At 52.2% G+C, this 20,975-nt stretch overlaps 1 protein-coding gene across 1 annotated transcript in view; it reads left to right on the top strand.

Moving 5' to 3' along the window:
• FBLN7 (fibulin 7) overlaps positions 1–14,212 on the top strand; it is a 55,520-nt gene extending 41,308 nt beyond the window's left edge. The window contains exons 5-8 of the mRNA XM_034659524.1: positions 2,166–2,303; positions 4,534–4,671; positions 5,604–5,742; positions 9,737–14,212. Of these exons, the coding sequence (XP_034515415.1) occupies positions 2,166–2,303; positions 4,534–4,671; positions 5,604–5,742; positions 9,737–10,109 (788 nt within the window). The 3' untranslated portion in view covers positions 10,110–14,212. The remainder of the gene's footprint in view (positions 1–2,165; positions 2,304–4,533; positions 4,672–5,603; positions 5,743–9,736) is intronic.
• Positions 14,213–20,975: the final 6,763 nt, after the last annotated feature.

Raw genomic sequence — 20,975 nt, 5'->3', positions numbered from 1 at the left:
TACCCCACATTTCCTATATAAAAGAGTCAAATCCTAAAGATGTCCTCTTTCTATGCCAGAAATCCCTAGAGCGTCCTGTCTGGTTGTCTGGATTTCTATGTGGAATCTCGGTGTAGAGAAACAATAGTATCCAGAGAGTAGGAGCTTTGTCAGTACTCGATATTCTTGCATCAGACCCAGTCCAAGGCCAGTGTTCAGTCCTGCCCCCAGAGATCTGCCGCTTAATTGTCTTGGTTCCATTCAGCTGAGTCAGCCTTGCTGGGAGCTTTCTCAGAATGCAGCCGCCCTCCCTCAGGAGTCCAGCTCCTCTCCCCCTGGGGCCACTCTCTGTGGAAACAGAGGCCAGAGGCAGGGCCTTCTTGACAGCTCCACTGCCTCTCCCCCTACTTACAAACAGAAAGGAACAAGAAAAATGGGCCCTCTTCAACCCAAATGAGCTGGTCCTGGACCCTGAATGTTCTTTTTTTTTTTTTTTTTTTTTTTATTTTTTTTGTTTTAAGCACTGTCATGGCTGGNAGGGGGAGTGGGAGAGGAAGAAGCAGGCTCATAGCGGAGGAGCCTGATGTGGGGCTCGATCCCATAACGCCAGGATCACGCCCTGAGCCGAAGGCAGATGCTTAACTGCTGTGCCACCCAGGCGCCCCTGGACCCTGAATGTTCTGAACCCTCGTGTCAGGGTTTCTGCGGCCAGGACCTTAGGCAGCTGCTCCGCAGGTCCAGGGGGCACTTTATATCTGAAGTATCCCCATGACAAGAACCTCCCCAGGGGAGGGGAAGAGGGAGGGAGCAGTGAACCCGAAGCCAGCTTGTGACCCCGTGGTCTCCATGACTAGCCCAGCAAAGGCCTGGCTTCTTGCTCGCCTGGTCCCCCAGCTAGAGCCTTCCTTCCCATCAGCTCTGCCTGTGTCTGCCCAGCTCTGAGGGCCGAATACTTTTTTTAATCCATTCACCATCCTCCCCGCCCCCACTGTAGAATATACATAACACAATTTACCATTTTAACTATTTTAAGTGCCCGGGCCAGGGGCATTAAGCACATTTACCCTGTTGTGCAACCATCCACCTTCACTTTTTCACCTTGCAAAGCTGAAACTCTGCCCTTGAAACAGTGATTCCCCATTTCCTCTTCTCCCAGCGCCCCCTCCCCCCAAGCATTCTGCTTTCCTGCTCTATGAATTTGACTACTCTGAGAACCCCGCTGCCGTGGAGACCCCTCCTTGGGTGTCCTCTCCTGCATCATTTCTCTCACCATCCATTCCTCTACCATCCTCCCTAACCATACGAGAGCCCTAAATCCTTTAAAAACTTTCAAAAACTAATTTATTTTTTTTCTGATTAGAAAATTGATGTTCCTGGGGCGCCTGCATGGCTCAGTCCATTACCTGTCTGACTTCAGCTCAGATCGTGATCTTAGGGTCCTGGGTTCCAGCCCTGCATCCAGCTCCTTGCTCAGATGGGGGTCTGCTTGTCCCTCTACTCCTCCTCCTGTTCGTGCTCTGTGTCAAATAAATAAAATCTTAAAAAGAAAAAAAAATTATGTTCCTGGTTTAAAAACCAAAAGCTTAGATAATTTAGAAAAGTATAAAATTACAACACGGGTATCGGTTAAGCATTTACCTTCTGCTCAGCTCATGATCTCGGGGTCCTGGGATTCAGCCCAGCAAGGGGCACCTTGCTCAGCGGGGAGCCTGCTTCTCCCTCTCCCTCTCCACACCCCCCCTTGTGCTCTCTGTCTCTCAAATAAATAAATAAAATCTTTTTCTTAAAAATTACAATAACAAAAAAGACCCCCGCCCCCCCCAAAAAAGTCCTGTTTTACGTTCCTAGGTTTAAACTCCAGGGATCACTGTTAGCATTTTGGTGTTTGTAAAGCCTTTTGAAGGGAAAACGTGGATTTAACACGCCTGCCGGCCCTCTGTGCGCAGTCGCAGGCGTGCGGCTTCCTGCAAGGTGCTTTTCGGCGGCGCTCCCCGAGCTCCGGCCCCTCTGGGCGGCCCCGGGCGGCCGCGGCTTTCTGGTCACTCACTTGTCTTTCCTTTCCCTGCTCCAGAGTAAGCTCTGAGAAGGGGCCGCGCCCCGGTCTTGGTTCTCCTCCCGGCCCCTGCCCGAGGCTGGGCGCGGCAGGGGCGCCAGGGCCCGGCACTGAGGGTGTCTTCTCCCCGCAGCGGCCCCCGACGGCAGCGAGGCCGGCGACCCCGCCTTCAGCCGTGCGCCGCGCTGTGCGCAGGTGGAGCGGACGCAGCACTGCAGCTGCGAGGCCGGCTTCCACCTGAGCGGCGCCGCCGGCGACAGCGTCTGCCAGGGTAGGCCCGGGCTCCGTCGGGGGAGGAAGGGGGGAGCAGGGGGAGGACCCAGGAGAGGACAGGGCTCCCACCCGCCGCCCCCCAGATGCGGGGCGCACCAGCAAGGGGGGTGGGGCAAAGTCTCAGCAAGCCCGGCCCACTTTGCGTTTTAGGTACGTGTGGACCTAATGGTTGCTGAGATGTAGACATCAGAGGTGCTCATAAGAAATCAAGACTGTGGAGAAAGCAGCCAGGGGTGCCCAGGCTGGCCCCCGTCTCAGAACCCAGCCACAGTGCCATCCAAACCAGCACACCCATCTAGAAGAGCCTCGAGCCCCCCCTTTCCCNGGGCGAAGGCAGCAGCAGAGAACTCCTACAAAGGAGAGGACATCTGCATTTGGGGAGGGGCGAGGCTGAGGAGAAAGGCTTTCCGGAAGACTCTTACAGGGGCTGATAATAGCCACTGAGGGGAGATCCCAGGGCCCATAGGCTGAGGACGAGGCAGATCTGAGAGATGCATCGTGACCCCTGACCGGTCACCCTCCTGTACTTCTGGCCCCTCTGTCACCTGTCTACCCCGCGGAAGGACAGGACCCCGGGGAGGGGTGCTCCCCAGCGTGGTTCTGCAGCACTGCCACAAGGTCTGGATTTCACATAGTGCAGGGTGGAGCTATTTATCATTTGAAAAATAAGTATTGAGTATTTAGAAACTCACCACATTCCAGCACCTGTCGGGGTTTTTCATGGGGTCCTGTGACGGAAGGGACGCCAGGGGATCTTCACTCTTCCTGGGGGTCCCTTATTTCAGATGTCGACGAGTGTGTGAGCCCGCAGCTCGTGTGTCCACAGGGGACCATGTGCATCAACACCGGTGGGGACTTCCAGTGCGTCAGCCCGGAGTGCCCAGAGGGCAGCGGCAACGTGAGCTACGTGAAGACCTCCCCGTTGTGAGTACGGCTGGGGCCAGCCGTGGCTGGGCGCCTCGGTCCCCCGCCCAGGCCTCCCGGGGGGCTGGGCCAGATGCAGAGGTTCTTAAAAGATACAGTTAGATCCAAGGAAGGATGGGAGGCAGGGGGCTGGGAGTCTGGCTTCTCTGAGCTTCCCTTTCCCTTTGCTGGTTGCATTTAATGCACCGCTGCTCTGTGCAGTAATAACCCAGTTTGCCTTGGGGCGCTGGGTGGCTCAGTCGTTAGGCGTCTGCCTTTCGCTCAGGGCATGATCCCGGGGTCCTGGGATGGAGCCCCGCATTGGGGTCCCTGCTGAGTGGGGAACCTGCTTCTCCCTCTCCAGCTCCCCCTGCTTGTGTTCCCTCTCTCGCTGTCAAATAAACAAATAAAAAGTCTTTGCAAAAAAATAAATAACCCAGTTTGCCCTGATAGGAGTAACGTTCCAAGTGTTCCCCTGCTGACCTGGAGGATGATGGGATTATAGCCATGCAGGTGCAGCACTGTTGGGGGTGGGGGGCCACTGGAGGGCAGACCACTGTGGTGACTTTACCGGGAGGCAGGTACATATCACACAGATTCGGGAGAGGAGCATTCTCTCTTGTTCACGCGGCTAATAACTGGTCGGTTCCAGTCACACTGCATGTCCCGTATACTCTGCATCATATTGATGGACTTTTCCACTGGTTTAGGAGGTTTGATTTCCAGGAACCTCAGCACCTAATGGTTGGTTGGTNGGCTGCAGTCACAGGGGCGGGTGGCAGAGAGGAGCTGAGTCCTTGTGCTGGTTAGGCAGGCCCCCTGCTTTGTGCAGGGCTCCAGGACTCAATCCCCTGGCTCCCCTTTCCACTTAGGTTTATGGATCCACGCAACTTTAGCTAAGCTCTCCTGATTACCCAAGTGGTCACAGCAGTAGAAATGAGGCCCTCTTCCTCCAATCCCAAAGACGAGGCCAGTTCGGGTGGGGCTGGGATGCAGGTCAGTAGTCTGGGCTGCCGGCCTGATCTGCTAGCCTTTGCAGGGTCCCCCGTTAGTTCTCAGCCTTAGAGGAACCTGTCTAGGGTCCACCATGTAGGTTCCTCTCATCCCTCCGCTCACCCCTCTGGGCCCTTGGCTGGGGAGGAAGGGGAGCATGCTTGCTCTTCTTCCGGTGCTCTGCTGGGTGTAGGGTTTGGCCCACCCCCCAGGCCCAGCCACTTAGCCACACTGGCCATCGCCTCCAGGAATTGAGACACAGCCATCCTGGGTCATGGTTGGTGGCTGTCCATCACATGGCTTCTGGTCATACTGGGCACTTCTGTCCCCAGATGTGAATGAATGCGAGCTCTACGGGCAGGAGGGACGCCCCCGGCTCTGCATGCACACCTGTGTGAACACCCCAGGTTCCTACCGCTGTGCCTGCCCCAGCGGGTACCGGATGCTGGCCGATGGGAAGAGCTGTGAGGGTGAGTGACGCTGCTGCAGAGGCAGGTGGCTGCAGGGCTCAAGAGAGAGCCTGGCTGGTCCCAGACAGCGGCTCTGAGCCACTGGGGGAGAAGGAGCAGAGGAGAAGGCAGAGGGCTCCTCCGTGAGCTCAGGTAGAATGTGAGAGAAGAGGCTGCTCCCCAGTGACGTCCTAGTGGGGCTCTGCTGCAAGGATCAGAGAAGCTGGGACTGGAGAAGAAGACACCTCCATCCATCTCTCCAATCATGCATCCCTCCCTCCCCATCCATCCCTTCATCCATCCATCCCTCCCTTCATCCATCCCTCCATTCATCCATCCTTCTATCCATCCATGCATCCCTCCATTCATCCATCCATCCCTCCCTTCATCCATCCATCCATCCACCTGTCCCTCCCTCCCTCCATCCATCCCACCAGTACTCAAGAAGGCCCAGGTAGGATTGTGCAGATTGGGAAGAAGCAGCCTCCAGGTGGGGCGAAGGCAGCAGCAGAGAACTCCTACAAAGGAGAGGACATCTGCATTTGGGGAGGGGCGAGGCTGAGGAGAAAGGCTTTCCGGAAGACTCTTACAGGGGCTGATAATAGCCACTGAGGGGAGATCCCAGGGCCCATAGGCTGAGGACGAGGCAGATCTGAGAGATGCATCGTGACCCCTGACCGGTCACCCTCCTGTACTTCTGGCCCCTCTGTCACCTGTCTACCCCGCGGAAGGACAGGACCCCGGGGAGGGGTGCTCCCCAGCGTGGTTCTGCAGCACTGCCACAAGGTCTGGATTTCACATAGTGCAGGGTGGAGCTATTTATCATTTGAAAAATAAGTATTGAGTATTTAGAAACTCACCACATTCCAGCACCTGTCGGGGTTTTTCATGGGGTCCTGTGACGGAAGGGACGCCAGGGGATCTTCACTCTTCCTGGGGGTCCCTTATTTCAGATGTCGACGAGTGTGTGAGCCCGCAGCTCGTGTGTCCACAGGGGACCATGTGCATCAACACCGGTGGGGACTTCCAGTGCGTCAGCCCGGAGTGCCCAGAGGGCAGCGGCAACGTGAGCTACGTGAAGACCTCCCCGTTGTGAGTACGGCTGGGGCCAGCCGTGGCTGGGCGCCTCGGTCCCCCGCCCAGGCCTCCCGGGGGGCTGGGCCAGATGCAGAGGTTCTTAAAAGATACAGTTAGATCCAAGGAAGGATGGGAGGCAGGGGGCTGGGAGTCTGGCTTCTCTGAGCTTCCCTTTCCCTTTGCTGGTTGCATTTAATGCACCGCTGCTCTGTGCAGTAATAACCCAGTTTGCCTTGGGGCGCTGGGTGGCTCAGTCGTTAGGCGTCTGCCTTTCGCTCAGGGCATGATCCCGGGGTCCTGGGATGGAGCCCCGCATTGGGGTCCCTGCTGAGTGGGGAACCTGCTTCTCCCTCTCCAGCTCCCCCTGCTTGTGTTCCTTCTCTCGCTGTCAAATAAACAAATAAAAAGTCTTTGCAAAAAAATAAATAACCCAGTTTGCCCTGATAGGAGTAACGTTCCAAGTGTTCCCCTGCTGACCTGGAGGATGATGGGATTATAGCCATGCAGGTGCAGCACTGTTGGGGGTGGGGGGCCACTGGAGGGCAGACCACTGTGGTGACTTTACCGGGAGGCAGGTACATATCACACAGATTCGGGAGAGGAGCATTCTCTCTTGTTCACGNGAGCCCCCCCTTTCCCCTCCATCCCGGCTGCAGTCACAGGGGCGGGTGGCAGAGAGGAGCTGAGTCCTTGTGCTGGTTAGGCAGGCCCCCTGCTTTGTGCAGGGCTCCAGGACTCAATCCCCTGGCTCCCCTTTCCACTTAGGTTTATGGATCCACGCAACTTTAGCTAAGCTCTCCTGATTACCCAAGTGGTCACAGCAGTAGAAATGAGGCCCTCTTCCTCCAATCCCAAAGACGAGGCCAGTTCGGGTGGGGCTGGGATGCAGGTCAGTAGTCTGGGCTGCCGGCCTGATCTGCTAGCCTTTGCAGGGTCCCCCGTTAGTTCTCAGCCTTAGACAGAGGAACCTGTCTAGGGTCCACCATGTAGGTTCCTCTCATCCCTCCGCTCACCCCTCTGGGCCCTTGGCTGGGGAGGAAGGGGAGCATGCTTGCTCTTCTTCCGGTGCTCTGCTGGGTGTAGGGTTTGGCCAACCCCCCAGGCCCAGCCACTTAGCCACACTGGCCATCGCCTCCAGGAATTGAGGCACAGCCATCCTGGGTCATGGTTGGTGGCTGTCCATCACATGGCTTCTGGTCATACTGGGCACTTCTGTCCCCAGATGTGAATGAATGCGAGCTCTACGGGCAGGAGGGACGCCCCCGGCTCTGCATGCACACCTGTGTGAACACCCCAGGTTCCTACCGCTGTGCCTGCCCCAGCGGGTACCGGATGCTGGCCGATGGGAAGAGCTGTGAGGGTGAGTGACGCTGCTGCAGAGGCAGGTGGCTGCAGGGCTCAAGAGAGAGCCTGGCTGGTCCCAGACAGCGGCTCTGAGCCACTGGGGGAGAAGGAGCAGAGGAGAAGGCAGAGGGCTCCTCCGTGAGCTCAGGTAGAATGTGAGAGAAGAGGCTGCTCCCCAGTGACGTCCTAGTGGGGCTCTGCTGCAAGGATCAGAGAAGCTGGGACTGGAGAAGAAGACACCTCCATCCATCTCTCCAATCATGCATCCCTCCCTCCCCATCCATCCCTTCATCCATCCATCCCTCCCTTCATCCATCCCTCCATTCATCCATCCTTCTATCCATCCATGCATCCCTCCATTCATCCATCCATCCCTCCCTTCATCCATCCATCCATCCACCTGTCCCTCCCTCCCTCCATCCATCCCACCAGTACTCAAGAAGGCCCAGGTAGGATTGTGCAGATTGGGAAGAAGCAGCCTCCAGGTGGGGCGAAGGCAGCAGCAGAGAACTCCTACAAAGGAGAGGACATCTGCATTTGGGGAGGGGCGAGGCTGAGGAGAAAGGCTTTCCGGAAGACTCTTACAGGGGCTGATAATAGCCACTGAGGGGAGATCCCAGGGCCCATAGGCTGAGGACGAGGCAGATCTGAGAGATGCATCGTGACCCCTGACCGGTCACCCTCCTGTACTTCTGGCCCCTCTGTCACCTGTCTACCCCGCGGAAGGACAGGACCCCGGGGAGGGGTGCTCCCCAGCGTGGTTCTGCAGCACTGCCACAAGGTCTGGATTTCACATAGTGCAGGGTGGAGCTATTTATCATTTGAAAAATAAGTATTGAGTATTTAGAAACTCACCACATTCCAGCACCTGTCGGGGTTTTTCATGGGGTCCTGTGACGGAAGGGACGCCAGGGGATCTTCACTCTTCCTGGGGGTCCCTTATTTCAGATGTCGACGAGTGTGTGAGCCCGCAGCTCGTGTGTCCACAGGGGACCATGTGCATCAACACCGGTGGGGACTTCCAGTGCGTCAGCCCGGAGTGCCCAGAAGGCAGCGGCAACGTGAGCTACGTGAAGACCTCCCCGTTGTGAGTACGGCTGGGGCCAGCCGTGGCTGGGCGCCTCGGTCCCCCGCCCAGGCCTCCCGGGGGGCTGGGCCAGATGCAGAGGTTCTTAAAAGATACAGTTAGATCCAAGGAAGGATGGGAGGCAGGGGGCTGGGAGTCTGGCTTCTCTGAGCTTCCCTTTCCCTTTGCTGCTTGCATTTAATGCACCGCTGCTCTGTGCAGTAATAACCCAGTTTGCCTTGGGGCGCCGGGGTGGCTCAGTCGTTAGGCGTCTGCCTTTTGCTCAGGGCATGATCCCGGGGTCCTGGGATGGAGCCCCGCATTGGGGTCCCTGCTGAGTGGGGAACCTGCTTCTCCCTCTCCAGCTCCCCCTGCTTGTGTTCCTTCTCTCGCTGTCAAATAAACAAATAAAAAGTCTTTGCAAAAAAATAAATAACCCAGTTTGCCCTGATAGGAGTAACGTTCCAAGTGTTCCCCTGCTGACCTGGAGGATGATGGGATTATAGCCATGCAGGTGCAGCACTGTTGGGGGTGGGGGGCCACTGGAGGGCAGACCACTGTGGTGACTTTACCGGGAGGCAGGTACATATCACACAGATTCGGGAGAGGAGCATTCTCTCTTGTTCACGCGGCTAATAACTGGTCGGTTCCAGTCACACTGCATGTCCCGTATACTCTGCATCATATTGATGGACTTTTCCACTGGTTTAGGAGGTTTGATTTCCAGGAACCTCAGCACCTAATGGTTGGTTGGTGTTTTTTTTTCAAAAGGTGGGAGACAGGCCTTTCCGGGGAATAATAGCCATCATGAAGTACATGAATTCTGAAAAAGAGATCGCAAGCGTCTTAGCATTGTCTTTAGAATGAATTAACCTCACAAGCTCAGACCGTTTGGGCTCTAGCGGAGTAGAAGCTTCAGGAAAGCCAGTGGCACTGAAGAGGGGCAGTTATTTACTGAGACTGAAGGCACCAGGATCTTCCTCCGAAGTCACTCAGTGAAGGGACTGTATTGTCATAGCCTCTGGGGATATCCCTGATTATCAGCCGGATGCGATATTCGACCTGCATAACTGTGATTATATGAGTCATGGAATATGCTAAATCATATCTCTGTGTTGGATAAGGTGGAGAAATACCAGAAACACTTCCACAAGATCCTGGTTCCAGATGGTTAGGAAAGGCAGGGTTTCCTCTTTAAGAATAAATCCTGGGTGTTTGCAAAGTTCACCTCGTGCAGAGCGCCACATTCCAGGGTGTTGCCAGCTGCGTGCTGGGGTCCCACCATTATGGAGAAAGGTCTTGGCATGGGCAGAAGGGGCACCTGGTTTATCATCCCGGCTTCACTTGTCTGTAAAAACTCTAGTAACAGCATGTATAAATATGCGTGTACGTGCGCACTATTCAAGTGGGTCAGGGGAGCACCCCGCCACCCTCACCTGCCAGCAGCTCTGAGCCTCTGTGCTGGGGGACTGGTGTCTAGGAAAGGTCACTCTGGAGGCCTCTGCAGGAAGGCAGTGGGGCAGACAAGCCAGGTCAGAGCAGCCCCTCCCGAGTCTCCCCAAGGCTGACTCCTTCCATTTTTTTGCCTCTCTGTTCCAGCCAGTGTGAGCGAAACCCCTGCCCCATGGACAGCCGACCCTGCCGCCACTTGCCCAAGACCATCTCTTTCCACTACCTTTCTCTGCCCTCCAACCTGAAGACGCCCATCACGCTCTTCCGCATGGCCACAGCCTCAGCCCCCGGCCGACCTGGACCCAACAGCCTGCGCTTTGGGATCGTGGGTGGGAACAGCCGGGGCCACTTTGTGATGCAGCGCTCAGACCGGCAGACAGGGGAGCTGATCCTCGTGCAGACCCTGGAGGGGCCTCAGACGCTAGAGGTGGATGTTGACATGTCAGAATACCTGGACCGCTCCTTCCAAGCCAACCACGTGTCCAAGGTCACCATCTTTGTGTCCCCTTATGACTTCTAAGGCAGCCGGGGGGTCACTGCAGTGTGGAGGTCTGGGCTCATTTCGCTTCCTCAGAGATCAGCTGTGGGCCCAGACTGCGACGGCTGTCTCTCCCCACCCTGCCTTGCCCCTGCCCACTCGCCCACCCACCCACCTGCCCGTGCCCCCAGGTTTCTAGGGCAGGGCCGCACACTCTTGCAGGGAGTGGCACGGAAGGGCAGCTACGACTGCTGCCGTCACGGTGTTCTTTTCTCTGCTTTAAGCTCTTCCCGTAGATTATGCACGAACTCTCTCATGTCTTTACAGGGAAGTGGGCAGTCTTTCAAAATGCTGGCTGAATGGCATTGTGAGTTCGAACCAACCGGGGAGGGAAAAGCCGATGGTATGTGTCTGAGATGCCTGTCAGTCCTCTGTACGGTTATAGTCAAGCCTTGTTACGAAGCGGTTCCTGCATGCTGGGGGCCATGGTGCCCCGCTCGTGCGGCATAGGGATTGGGCCTCCTGCCACAGCCCAGCACGGTGCTCTTGTCCGCATTCCCTTCTGTGACATGCCTGCCAGCCTTCTCATCAGAAAGCCATGGCAGGGCCTGGAACCCCCATGCAGATTCTTCTAGACCAAGGAACCAACGTTAAAGCCTAAGTTCTGCCTGAATGAATTCCCTTTTGAGAAATCGTATCTCAGAACATAACCTGGTCTCGCAACTGGAGAAATAAAGTCTCTTGCCCCCCGGTGCCCACCTGGCCTGTCCCTGCACATGAGTGAGCCCAGTGCCTTCTAGGAAGGGATACCTGGCTCTCTTCCAATCTAGGCTGGGTCCACTGGGATAAATACACAAGAAAGAAAACGTGGAGGTGACCTTGGGATCACGCCACCAATAGAAATCTGGCTTGGCCAAACAGGAGATTGGTGAGGCCACATCTGGCTGTGGCAAGCTTAAGAAAATGCTTGAATTTACATTGATTCCAGGGCCTCCTACTCCTGATGGAGGAGCCAAGGGGCCGTGCCCTCCAGGTGACTGAAGAAAGGGAGCACTGGCTGGGGCATGGGGTGGGGTGCAGAGCATTCATGTTAAAACTTAAAAGCCAACTGAATTGGGAGGAGATTTCAGTATCCAAATACAAGCTAATCTAGGTGAGATTTCATCAGATGTTTTATTTTAAAATTCCTTCTATTTGCCTTGGTATGAGACGGAGCCGGAGAAGGTGTGTTGCCCGTTTAGTGATCGAGCCCTATGCCAAGATGGTTTCTAGGAAAAACCTATCCTTGTCTTATTTTGTCAAAGAGCGAGACACAGTCAAGACCTGCTTTTGACATGTTTCTTCTCCCATGGCTTGGCTGCAGTTTCTCCCAACAGCAGAACGGGGGGCTGCACATCTGCCTTAACGGGTTGTCGCAGCTTGTCTTCAAACTATTAGCCACAGCCTTGTGTTTTCAAATGGTGCTATGACTCGGCTTAGAAGCTCGCATGCCATGTAGTGCCCTGTGCAGAACGCCAGGGAGGGCCATCCAAGAGCATGGCCATGACCCTGAAAGTACAGTGTCACAGCGGTGCGTTCCTCCTTCCTGCCGGGAGCAGGACTGGTTCCCAGGGGCAAGCCTCTCACCTCCCAGCAGGCAAAGAGTGATTTAGGGAGCTACAGAGCAGTGCAGCTGCCATCATACACCCGCCTAGACTGGGGTATGATGAGGATTTGGATGCCACACAGGCCCAGTGTAAACCAGTGGTTTACATCACCAGGACCTGCCATGATCAAAGCTGCTTCCCATTTATGAAATCCCACATCCAGCCCCATCCCCGCAGCACCAGTATATGAATGCCTGGCGGCTTAGGACCCCCTCTTGTGGATGGTGCCTGGGCCCTTCCTCCATGGGCAATAGCTTGTCTCTGCACTGTCTCTACCACTCACTTTCCCCTGGAGAAACCAGCTTCTCCCTTGTCCTTTCCTAGCTGCAGGATGCACTAGGCCAGAGTAGTGAGGAGTTAACAAAGTAGCTAGGAGTTGCACCCCTTTCCAGGTAAGAGAGCTTCCTATCATTGGCAGGGGGTTTGTAAAACTTGTTATCATGCATAGTTGCAAACATGTACAGAAGTAGAGAGAACAGCATGGTGAACGCCACGTGCAAACCACCAGCTTCAACAATTAACCCACAGCCAACCTTCCCCCACCTCTTCTCTCACCCCACCTGATGATGATTCTGAAGCAGATCCTGGACATCATATCATTTCATCAGTAAATATTTCAACATGTACCTCCAAACCACAAGGACTTCTGAAAAAGCTTAACCTCCATATCAATGACACTTTAAAAATTAGCACTATTTCCTTAATACCTTCAACTATTCAGTCATTGTTCAAACTTCTGAGTGGCTCAGGAGTTTTCATTTGTTTGAGTTAGGTCCATGCTCTGTAATTTGTGGACACGCCTCTTGAGTCTCCTTTAAATGTAGCATCGGCTCTCACCTGGTAGCACATTCTGGAATCACTGGAGGCCTGTTGGAAATCACTACTGGATGGTGTGCCCTGTAGAATTTCTCACAGCCTGGGTCTCCCTGGGTGCGTCTCTGTAGTGTCTTTTAACATGTTCCTCTGTCCCATTTCTTATGCATCAGTAGTTGTATCTGGAGATTTAGTCAGAGTCCAGTTGTGTTTATTTGTGCAAGACGACTTTATTGGTGGTGACAGGTACTTCTGGTGGGAGCCATTTACTCTCTAGCCACCTCTTTTCTGATGGGAGCAGCCGTTCATGATTATTGCATAGACTCGTAATTTCTTTAGGGGCTGCAAAAATATTCTGGTGCTGTTGTTTCTTCTTTGTTTGTTAGCTGGCGTACTTCATAAAGAGAAACTTAATTTCTATCAATGATTCATTTGGTTACTCTGAGGTTTGGTTTGTAGAGGAAGGCAGCCTAAATTCTTGGCTTTTTCCCCTTTCTCAGTTTCCAAGGTGGCTTTTCTTTGAGTACATTATGAACTCCTGATTTAATCATATTTCATGTGTGTTTCAATCCTTTGCAATTGTTATCTTTTACCGTTACTCATGTTATCCCATCTTTGGCTCTTGGGAACTGTGTTAAGTTGGCTGATTCCTTTTCACATGACCCCAGTGGTCTTTGATATTTTGTAATTATCTTGTATGACAAGATGTTTGAAGCTCATCTCATGATTTTATGCCCCAGCCCTGACTTCACATCCAGTGATTCCCAGGGATCCCTGGCTCCTCTTAGTGGGGAATAATAATTAGAGACCAAAATCTGGGTGCTAGGAGTGCTCATTGGTAGTGGTTTGGCCACTGTCTCTTGGTGTCAGTGGACAGAACTAGGAAATATGTACAGTGAGTTTTGGGGTGTGTTTTTTTTTTTAACCAGATGAGTTTATAATGGTACTCCCAATTCAACTCAGGACTACAGGGTTTTTAACGTAACCTTACTGATTTTACGTCTGCTTTTCTTTTACTCCTTCCAAAAACCTCCTTCTCAAAATCACCAAAATAATTACACGTTGTTTTAAATCCTTAGAATAACAATGCTCAAACTATCATAAAAAATAATTACTGAAAACAGTTAAAATTTTGTTTTGCAATTCTTCTTGTCCTTAAGGTTTTTGCCATTAGGGATGTTCAGTCAAATTACCATTTTAAAATAACTTAGAATAGTGGCTGTGTTCCAGACTTGAATCAGGGTTATGGTTGTTAACTTTATTTTGCTTAAATTTTGAAAAATTGCTTTTTTCATTTTAATTTTTTATAATTATGTAAACTATTTACATGGCTCCAAAGTCAAATCCACGAAAGGAGCTTCATTCAGAGAAATCTGTATTCTGACCCAGTCCCCTCCACCTATTTCCTCCTTCTGCCTTAGATAAATTTTTTTACATTTCACCCTTCTATTAAATACATAAATATATATATAAACAAATGATAAATGATAGCACACTATTTCACACTTTCCTTGGTCTTGCTTTTTCCCCCCATAACAATATATTGAATATCATTCCATAGAACCGGATAGAATATTCTCCTATTAAATGTTCCATTATGAGGTCATACATACGATTGTTTATTCAACCAGTCACCTGATTGACATTTGGGTTGTTTCCAATCCTTTGCTATTAAAAGTATTGCAGCAATATGCATTTGACTTTTTGTATTTTCGCCTTTGTAGCTCTGAGGTCAATTTTTTCCTCCATAAGGATTACACCGCTTTCTGTCTGCGACAGTGTATGGGAATTCCTATCCCTGAATCAGAGAAGGCCCCAGTGGTGTCCCTAGTTCTTACATCTGCACACCCATCAGACCTTCCTTGGGAAGGACAGAGAGCCCTGAATGCAGGGTCGTTCCACGACTAGCCCCCCTGCCTGTCCTGGACTCCTAGCTGTCAACAGCCACCAGGAAGAGATGAGAGTCCAGCCAGGCGGATCACTGACTCATGAGAGACGGAAAGTCAGCTAAGTTTTTGGATAACTTTTAAGAGTTGTATTTTTTAAATGTAGCATCTCCAACACTAGCGAACAAAAAGGAAAAGCCTAGAAGGAAATATCCCTGCAGAGTCACAGGAAACTTGATGGGTTTACTGGGAATCTGGGCGTGTGCCCCAAGGACAGACACGAAGAAGCCAGACCGGAATGGGTCACTTGCCACCAGCCGCTGCCTCAGCTTTTCCCACGCTCACACTGCAGGGATGGAAAGGTGGACTGCCGTGACTTTTACCTTGAACACAGGAAAATCTACGGGTGTTTATGAACTGCATAAATATTCCTGAATGTCTACTCTGTTGCAGGCACTTTTTAGTTGCCGAGGACACAAAAGTTGACAAGATCGACTCTCTGAGGTCCTGGCCTCATGGAGCTTACATTTCAGCAAGTGAGAAGATAATACACATGGAAACAAGAAAAGTCCATGATTTCAAAGAGGGGTGAGTGCTATGAGACTAGAAGCAGCACGAAAAGGGGTCAGCGTATAGCAAATGCATGCACAAATTCATGCAGACCATCCAGGGAGCCTAGACGTTGCCAATACTGTAATCGTGTGTGGCGACAGTGAGGTTCCCACCTCTCGGTGATTGCAGTAATGACCCAGAATCTCGAGTGTTTGAACGAAGGAGTGATGTAAATCAAGGCCGAGGATGACCACACTGGTTTCTGGGCTCGAAGGAAAAGCATCTACACAGAGAGAACAATGATGCTGACATGGAAAGAGAGGAAACAAGAGACCATGGGGACTTGCAGGGAGTTCCGGTTATTACTGCTGTATGAAATATCCCATTATTGTATTATGCTCATGGATTCTGTGGGTCAGGAATTCAGAAAGAGCATAGGGGGATGGTCTGTATTTGCCCCACAATATCTGCACCTGCTTCCGCTAGGAAGACTCCAGGGCCAGGGCTGCGACAGCCCAAGGGTCATTCACTCACTCGCTTGTCTGATCTGGGCTGGGAAATGTGGAGATGGGGACTGATGACCAGAACAGCCATCCTTGGGCTCCTCATGTGGCTCAGCTGTCTCAGAGTGTGGTGGCGCCAGGATAATCAGACTTCTGACACGGTGGCTCAGGATTGCTGGGGTCCGTGTTCCAGAAAACGAGGTATGCATGGCCTTTGTGACCCAGCCTCAGAAGTCACATGGGGTCACCTCTGCCACACTGTTGGTTGAAGGAGTCACAGGCAGCCTCTGAGTCAAGGGAAGTGGACATGGACCAGTGAGTCTTCATAGAGTTAAGCTGAGTTGAATTGAGAAGTTTGAAAGGATTTTAGGGCCATGTTTTAAAACTGCCATTTCTAGTTTCCTCTTTCGGGTTCCGATGCCTCATGAAATCTGGCTTCCACCCTGTGAGTTTTATCCGATAGCCTTGTGTCCTTTCTATCCTCCTTTGCTCAACCTCTTTTGGGTGTCCTTTTCAAACAGGTGACCCCTGCCTAAGACAGGACTTACACTTACATTGAGAGATAAGATCTTCACTTCTATCACAAGAGGGTACCTTTGACGATGGTAGAAAGAGTTAAAGTCCAACATGCATGGTGCTGCAAGCTCGCCAAGGTCCGAGGTGGGGGGAAGGAGACCACTGGAAGGGTCGGGACCAGTTGGTGGAGAAGTAAGCCCTTCAGATGGTTCTCAGTAGAGGAACTCCAGCGGGAAGTGCAGGCCACAGCCTGCCATACTCACTCTCACAAGGAGGATCCCAGACAAAATCCAGCACTGGCACAGCCACGGAAATTTCTGCTAACTTACAAACGACAGTGCACGACTTGGTGAAAAGCGAGTTTGGGCTAAAAGAATTTTCTGAATCAGACCACCTCCAAGTGAAAAATTAGATTTTAGCAATCTAGTTCTTTATCCCCAGGAAGCTCTCTAGATACACTTTTTAGGGGGAAAACAGGCTCTGTGGTATGTCCACCTTGCTTACGCCAGTGCTCACTACAGTCACACAGTGACACTGGTACAATGGCTCGCCTTCCTTCCCTTTCTAGTTGGCTGAGTTGTCAGACATGTTTCTGAAGACAAAGATCTCTGCTTCTTGGACGCATCCGTCCTCCCTACCGAAGGTGCCAAGTGCCATCATAGGAAGGAAGGGTTTGCTCCTCACCCCCCACCTCCCCGTCCTCCCTCTGGTTAGTAAAAGTTCCGGTCCGGGTTCCTTCATTCCCACCTTTGGCCAGCAGGGGGTGGCAGACTTGGTTGCGGGTCTTTTTCCCAGCAATGCTGGTTTTAGGGAGTTGAGCCTGTCCACAGGACAGATACATCTCTGCGGTTACTTGACCAGGTGGAAATTCAGCACACTCCATGTTCAGTCATAATCACAGTGTCTCCCCAAAGGCAGCTGGATCTTAGAATGTAACCCCAAATCCCGAGAGTCCTGAGTGGTCTGGCCCCGCCCACCTCCTGGACCACAGCTCCTGCTGCTCCTTAACGCACCGGCCTCCTTTCTGCGCCTTGACTCTGCCAAGCTCATTCCTGCCTGGGGGCCTTTGGGCTTGCGGCTTCCTCCCTGCAGTGCTCCTTGCTCAGCCTTCCACGTGGTGTAGCTCGAACAGCCCCTCGTCAGAGAGGCCGTCCCAGCCACCCTTGCCAACGCTGCTCATCCTCGGCAGTCCCCCTGATGGCCTTACTCTGCTACAGTTTCTTTAAAAGTATTTCTCACTATCTGAAATCATTGTATTTGTTACCTGTTTTGTTTTGTTTTTTTTTCCTGTCTCTCCCCATAGCACACACCCTGCTGGTTGCGCAGCTAGTATCCATTTTCCATTTCTACCTTCCAAAAAGAAGCCTGTTTTGTCCTGACCACCTTCCCTCGTTGGTGGGGCTGAACTCTGTCACCGCCTCCCCCAAAATTCCTGTGTTGAAGTCCTAATCCCTAGTACCTCAGAATGTGACTGTGTTTGGAGACAGGGTCTTTAAAGAGGTAATTCAGTTAAAATGAGGTCATTGGGGGCGCCTGGGTGGTTCAGTCAGTTAAGCGTCTGCCTTGGCTCAGGTCAAGATCCCGGGGTCCTAGGATTGAGCCCTGCATCAGGCTCCCTGCCCAGCAGGGGGCCTGCTTCTGCCCCCCCAACTCGTGCACTTGTGCGCGCGCTCTCTCTCGCAAATATAAATAAACAAATCTTTTTTTAAAAATAAAAAGTAAAAACAGATTAGGAAAGAGATACACACTGTTGGAAGACCACATGAGGACAGAGGGAGGAGAAGACAGACATCCACAAGTCAAGGAGCGAGGCCTCAGAAGAAATGAACCTTGCTGACAGCTTGATCGCAGACTTCTAGCCCCCAGACTTGTGAGGAAATGGTTTCGCTGTGACATCACCCGGTCTTTGGGACTCTGTTACGGCAGCACTAGCCAACAAATACATTCCTTATTGCAGCCTGTGTCTTAGGGGAAGGGCACCACCGCACCCCCTACCCTCCAGGCTCCAAGGCAACACGGTGCGTCCTCCCTGGCTGATGAGGGTCAGAGACCCAGGCTGGAGCCAGCCCTGCAGGGCCTTCCCCAGTAAGCGCTACACATCCAGGGACTGTCCCAGGCAGAGGGAAGGGAAGGGCTTTCTTACAATATGGTTGGAAAGGTCTCTTTTCCACTGAGCGGGAAGAAATATGTCATCGCGGTTGCTGCTGGAAGCCATTTTTTTTTTTTACCACAAGAGAAGAGCATGTAAGGAAAAAGCCTCCTGGCTAAAAGCAGAGCCAAGGGAAACGGCGCTGGGGTCCCAGTTAAATACCCCTGGACCTTTCCCACCTCTGGACTTCCTGTTGTATGAGATAACATGGTTGCAGTGTCCATGGGCTAGAGATGGAGTTCTTGCTGTTTGTAGCCCAATACAGTCTGGATCTAACCGGCCTGACTCCCAGATCCATGAGAGCTGACATCTCATCTGCACGCCTGCTGACGTAGCCCCAGCATCTGCCTGCTCGCAGAAGGTGCTCTATACTTGTCCATCAACTGATGACTGAAGAACCTTCAATCATGAGGTCCAATGTGACTGCGTTAAGAGGGACCACCCATCGCTGCCATAAACAACCTGGTTTTAATTCAGTTTGTAAAGAGCAGGGCCCTGAGACGATAGATTGGGAAAGGGAATATTAGAGGAATAGGAAGGAAACGGGAGTGAGGGCCTCCTACAGATGGAAACCCTTAATGGAAACCTGTGAACAAGGTGATGAACAAGCCACAAAAGAAGAGAAATGGCATCCCTGGCAGACACTGGTGAATTTGGTGAGAACTTTCCTATTCTCTCACTTCTGCGGGGGGCATGGTAGGCCTGCACTTCTCTCCCCTGTGGTTGGGGATGGGACCAGTCCTGGCTAAGAGATAGTACACGTCTCTTCAGGGCCAAGGACTGCGCTGCGCCAGTGGAACCCCCAAGTCCTCTAGCCTCCAACATGGCGGCTGGCCCCACTCAGGTGGAGGCTGCCCTTTCAGCTCAGGTGCCTGAGTGATGCAGTGAACTGACCCATGATGTGAACAGCGTGAGCGTCATATCGTCCTTGTGGTTTCAAGCCCTGGAGATTTTTGGATTGTTTGTTACCCCAGCGTAACTAGCCTGACTGGTTCAGCGCAGAAAGGGAAAAAATAAAGGAGAAAGAATCCCTCCATCGTTGATGATGAGATTATGCTGTAGACGGAGGAATGGAATAAATTCAACTCCTTCTACCTGCTTTACCACAAATGAACAGTCAGGCACATGACTGATATCTTCAATTGCAAAACTGGGCTAGAATGGTAGGTCTCAAAGTTTGACGTGGGCTTCCCAGCACCACAGGAGAGCATTAGGAAGTTGGAAAGGCCAAACCCCAGCTCTACCCCAACCTCTTGCCTTGGAGCAGAGCAGGCTTTGTGTTTTTGGTTGAACTGTGTCCTCCTGAAAAGATATGTTCAATCCTAACCCCTGGTACCTGTGACTGTGACCTTGCTTGTAAATAGGGTTTTCACAGACGTAAGCCGTTAAATGAAAGTGAGGGTGGCCGTCAATCCAACACCTAGTATCCTTATAAGAAGAGAAAACAGAGACATAGACACAACTACAGGGAGAGAAGACAGAGGCTGAGGTTGGATCCACACTGTAAGAGCTAAGAAATGCCAAGGATTGCCAGTTGCCACCAGAAGCTAGGAAGAAGCAAGGCAAGGTCACGCCTTAGAGCCCTGATTTCAGACTTGTAGCTTGCAGAACTGTGCGAGAACAAATTTCTGTTGTTTTAAGGCACCCAGTTTGTGGTGCCTGTTACAGAAACCCTAGGAAACAGACACACCTTGGATCCCTGGCTCGCCTCCAGAACAGCTGCTGAGGGTCCACCATCTGCCCTGCTGGGGGAGGGGTCGTCTCCAACCCGGAGAACCTCCAGGGAACACGGGCAGCCAACATCGGCCATGCACATACCTCTCTTGGGAAGTCCACATCCCGGCCAGGCCATCCTTGTCTTTGTCAAGAAAGATGATCACTTTGTTGGTGTAACTGCTGCTCGAGTCCCAGAAGGCCATTTGCAAGGAGTACAGTCACACTGGGGACTTTCTGGAGGCTGATTTTCAAACATTGTGTCCTTTTTTTTTTTTTTTTTAAGATTTTATTTATTTATTTGACAGAGATAGAGACAGCCAGCGAGAGAGGGAACACAAGCAGGGGGAGTGGGAGAGGAAGAAGCAGGCTCATAGCGGAAGAGCCCAATGTGGGACTCGATCCCAGAACGCCGGGATCACGCCCTGAGCCGAAGGCAGACGCTTAACCGCTGTGCCACCCAGACGCCCCCTTTTTTTCTTTTTTTAAAAGAGAAATTGGCTCATGTTATAACTAGTAATGATATAATTCTACTTCTTTCAGCAGTACCAGACCAAACAAAGGGCTCAATCAGCATATTTCATAAAAAGAGTCATTGACTCCAGGGATAAGGAAGGAATTTGGACGCTTAATCCTAACCCTGGATTAGCCTAGAGGACTGGAAACAAAATCAAAGCCATTCTCCCCTCGGGGTCTGCCCCTCCCTTCCCTCCCTCTACTCCCCTCTCCCCCCTCCAGCAGGATTCCCACAGCAGAAGGGGCGCGGCTCCTACTCCCACAGCACCGCTGTGGGAGCCCCCTCCCTCTGTGGCTTGCCAGTGAACGAGCACTCACTCCCGGGATAGTCTCTGCTTTCATTAACATCAAGCGACGTTAGAGAGCAAGGGGAGGACCTGGTAACAGTCAACTTGTGTCCTAAGACCCAGAAAGCATGGCCTGCATTTCTTTTTCCTCTTCTTTTTTTAAGATTTTATTTATTTATTCAGAGAAAGAGGAGAGAGGGGCAGAGGGAGAGGAGAGAGAGAATCTCAAGCAGACGCCCCGCTGAGCACAGAGCCCAATGCAGGGCTCCGTTCCAGAACCCTGACATCATGACCTGAGCCGAACTCAAGAGTCGGATGCTTAACGGA

Source organism: Ailuropoda melanoleuca, chromosome 4, assembly GCF_002007445.2.
Source record: "Ailuropoda melanoleuca isolate Jingjing chromosome 4, ASM200744v2, whole genome shotgun sequence".
Lineage (NCBI taxonomy): Eukaryota > Metazoa > Chordata > Mammalia > Carnivora > Ursidae > Ailuropoda > Ailuropoda melanoleuca.
This window is presented reverse-complemented; position numbering and strand designations above follow the sequence as displayed.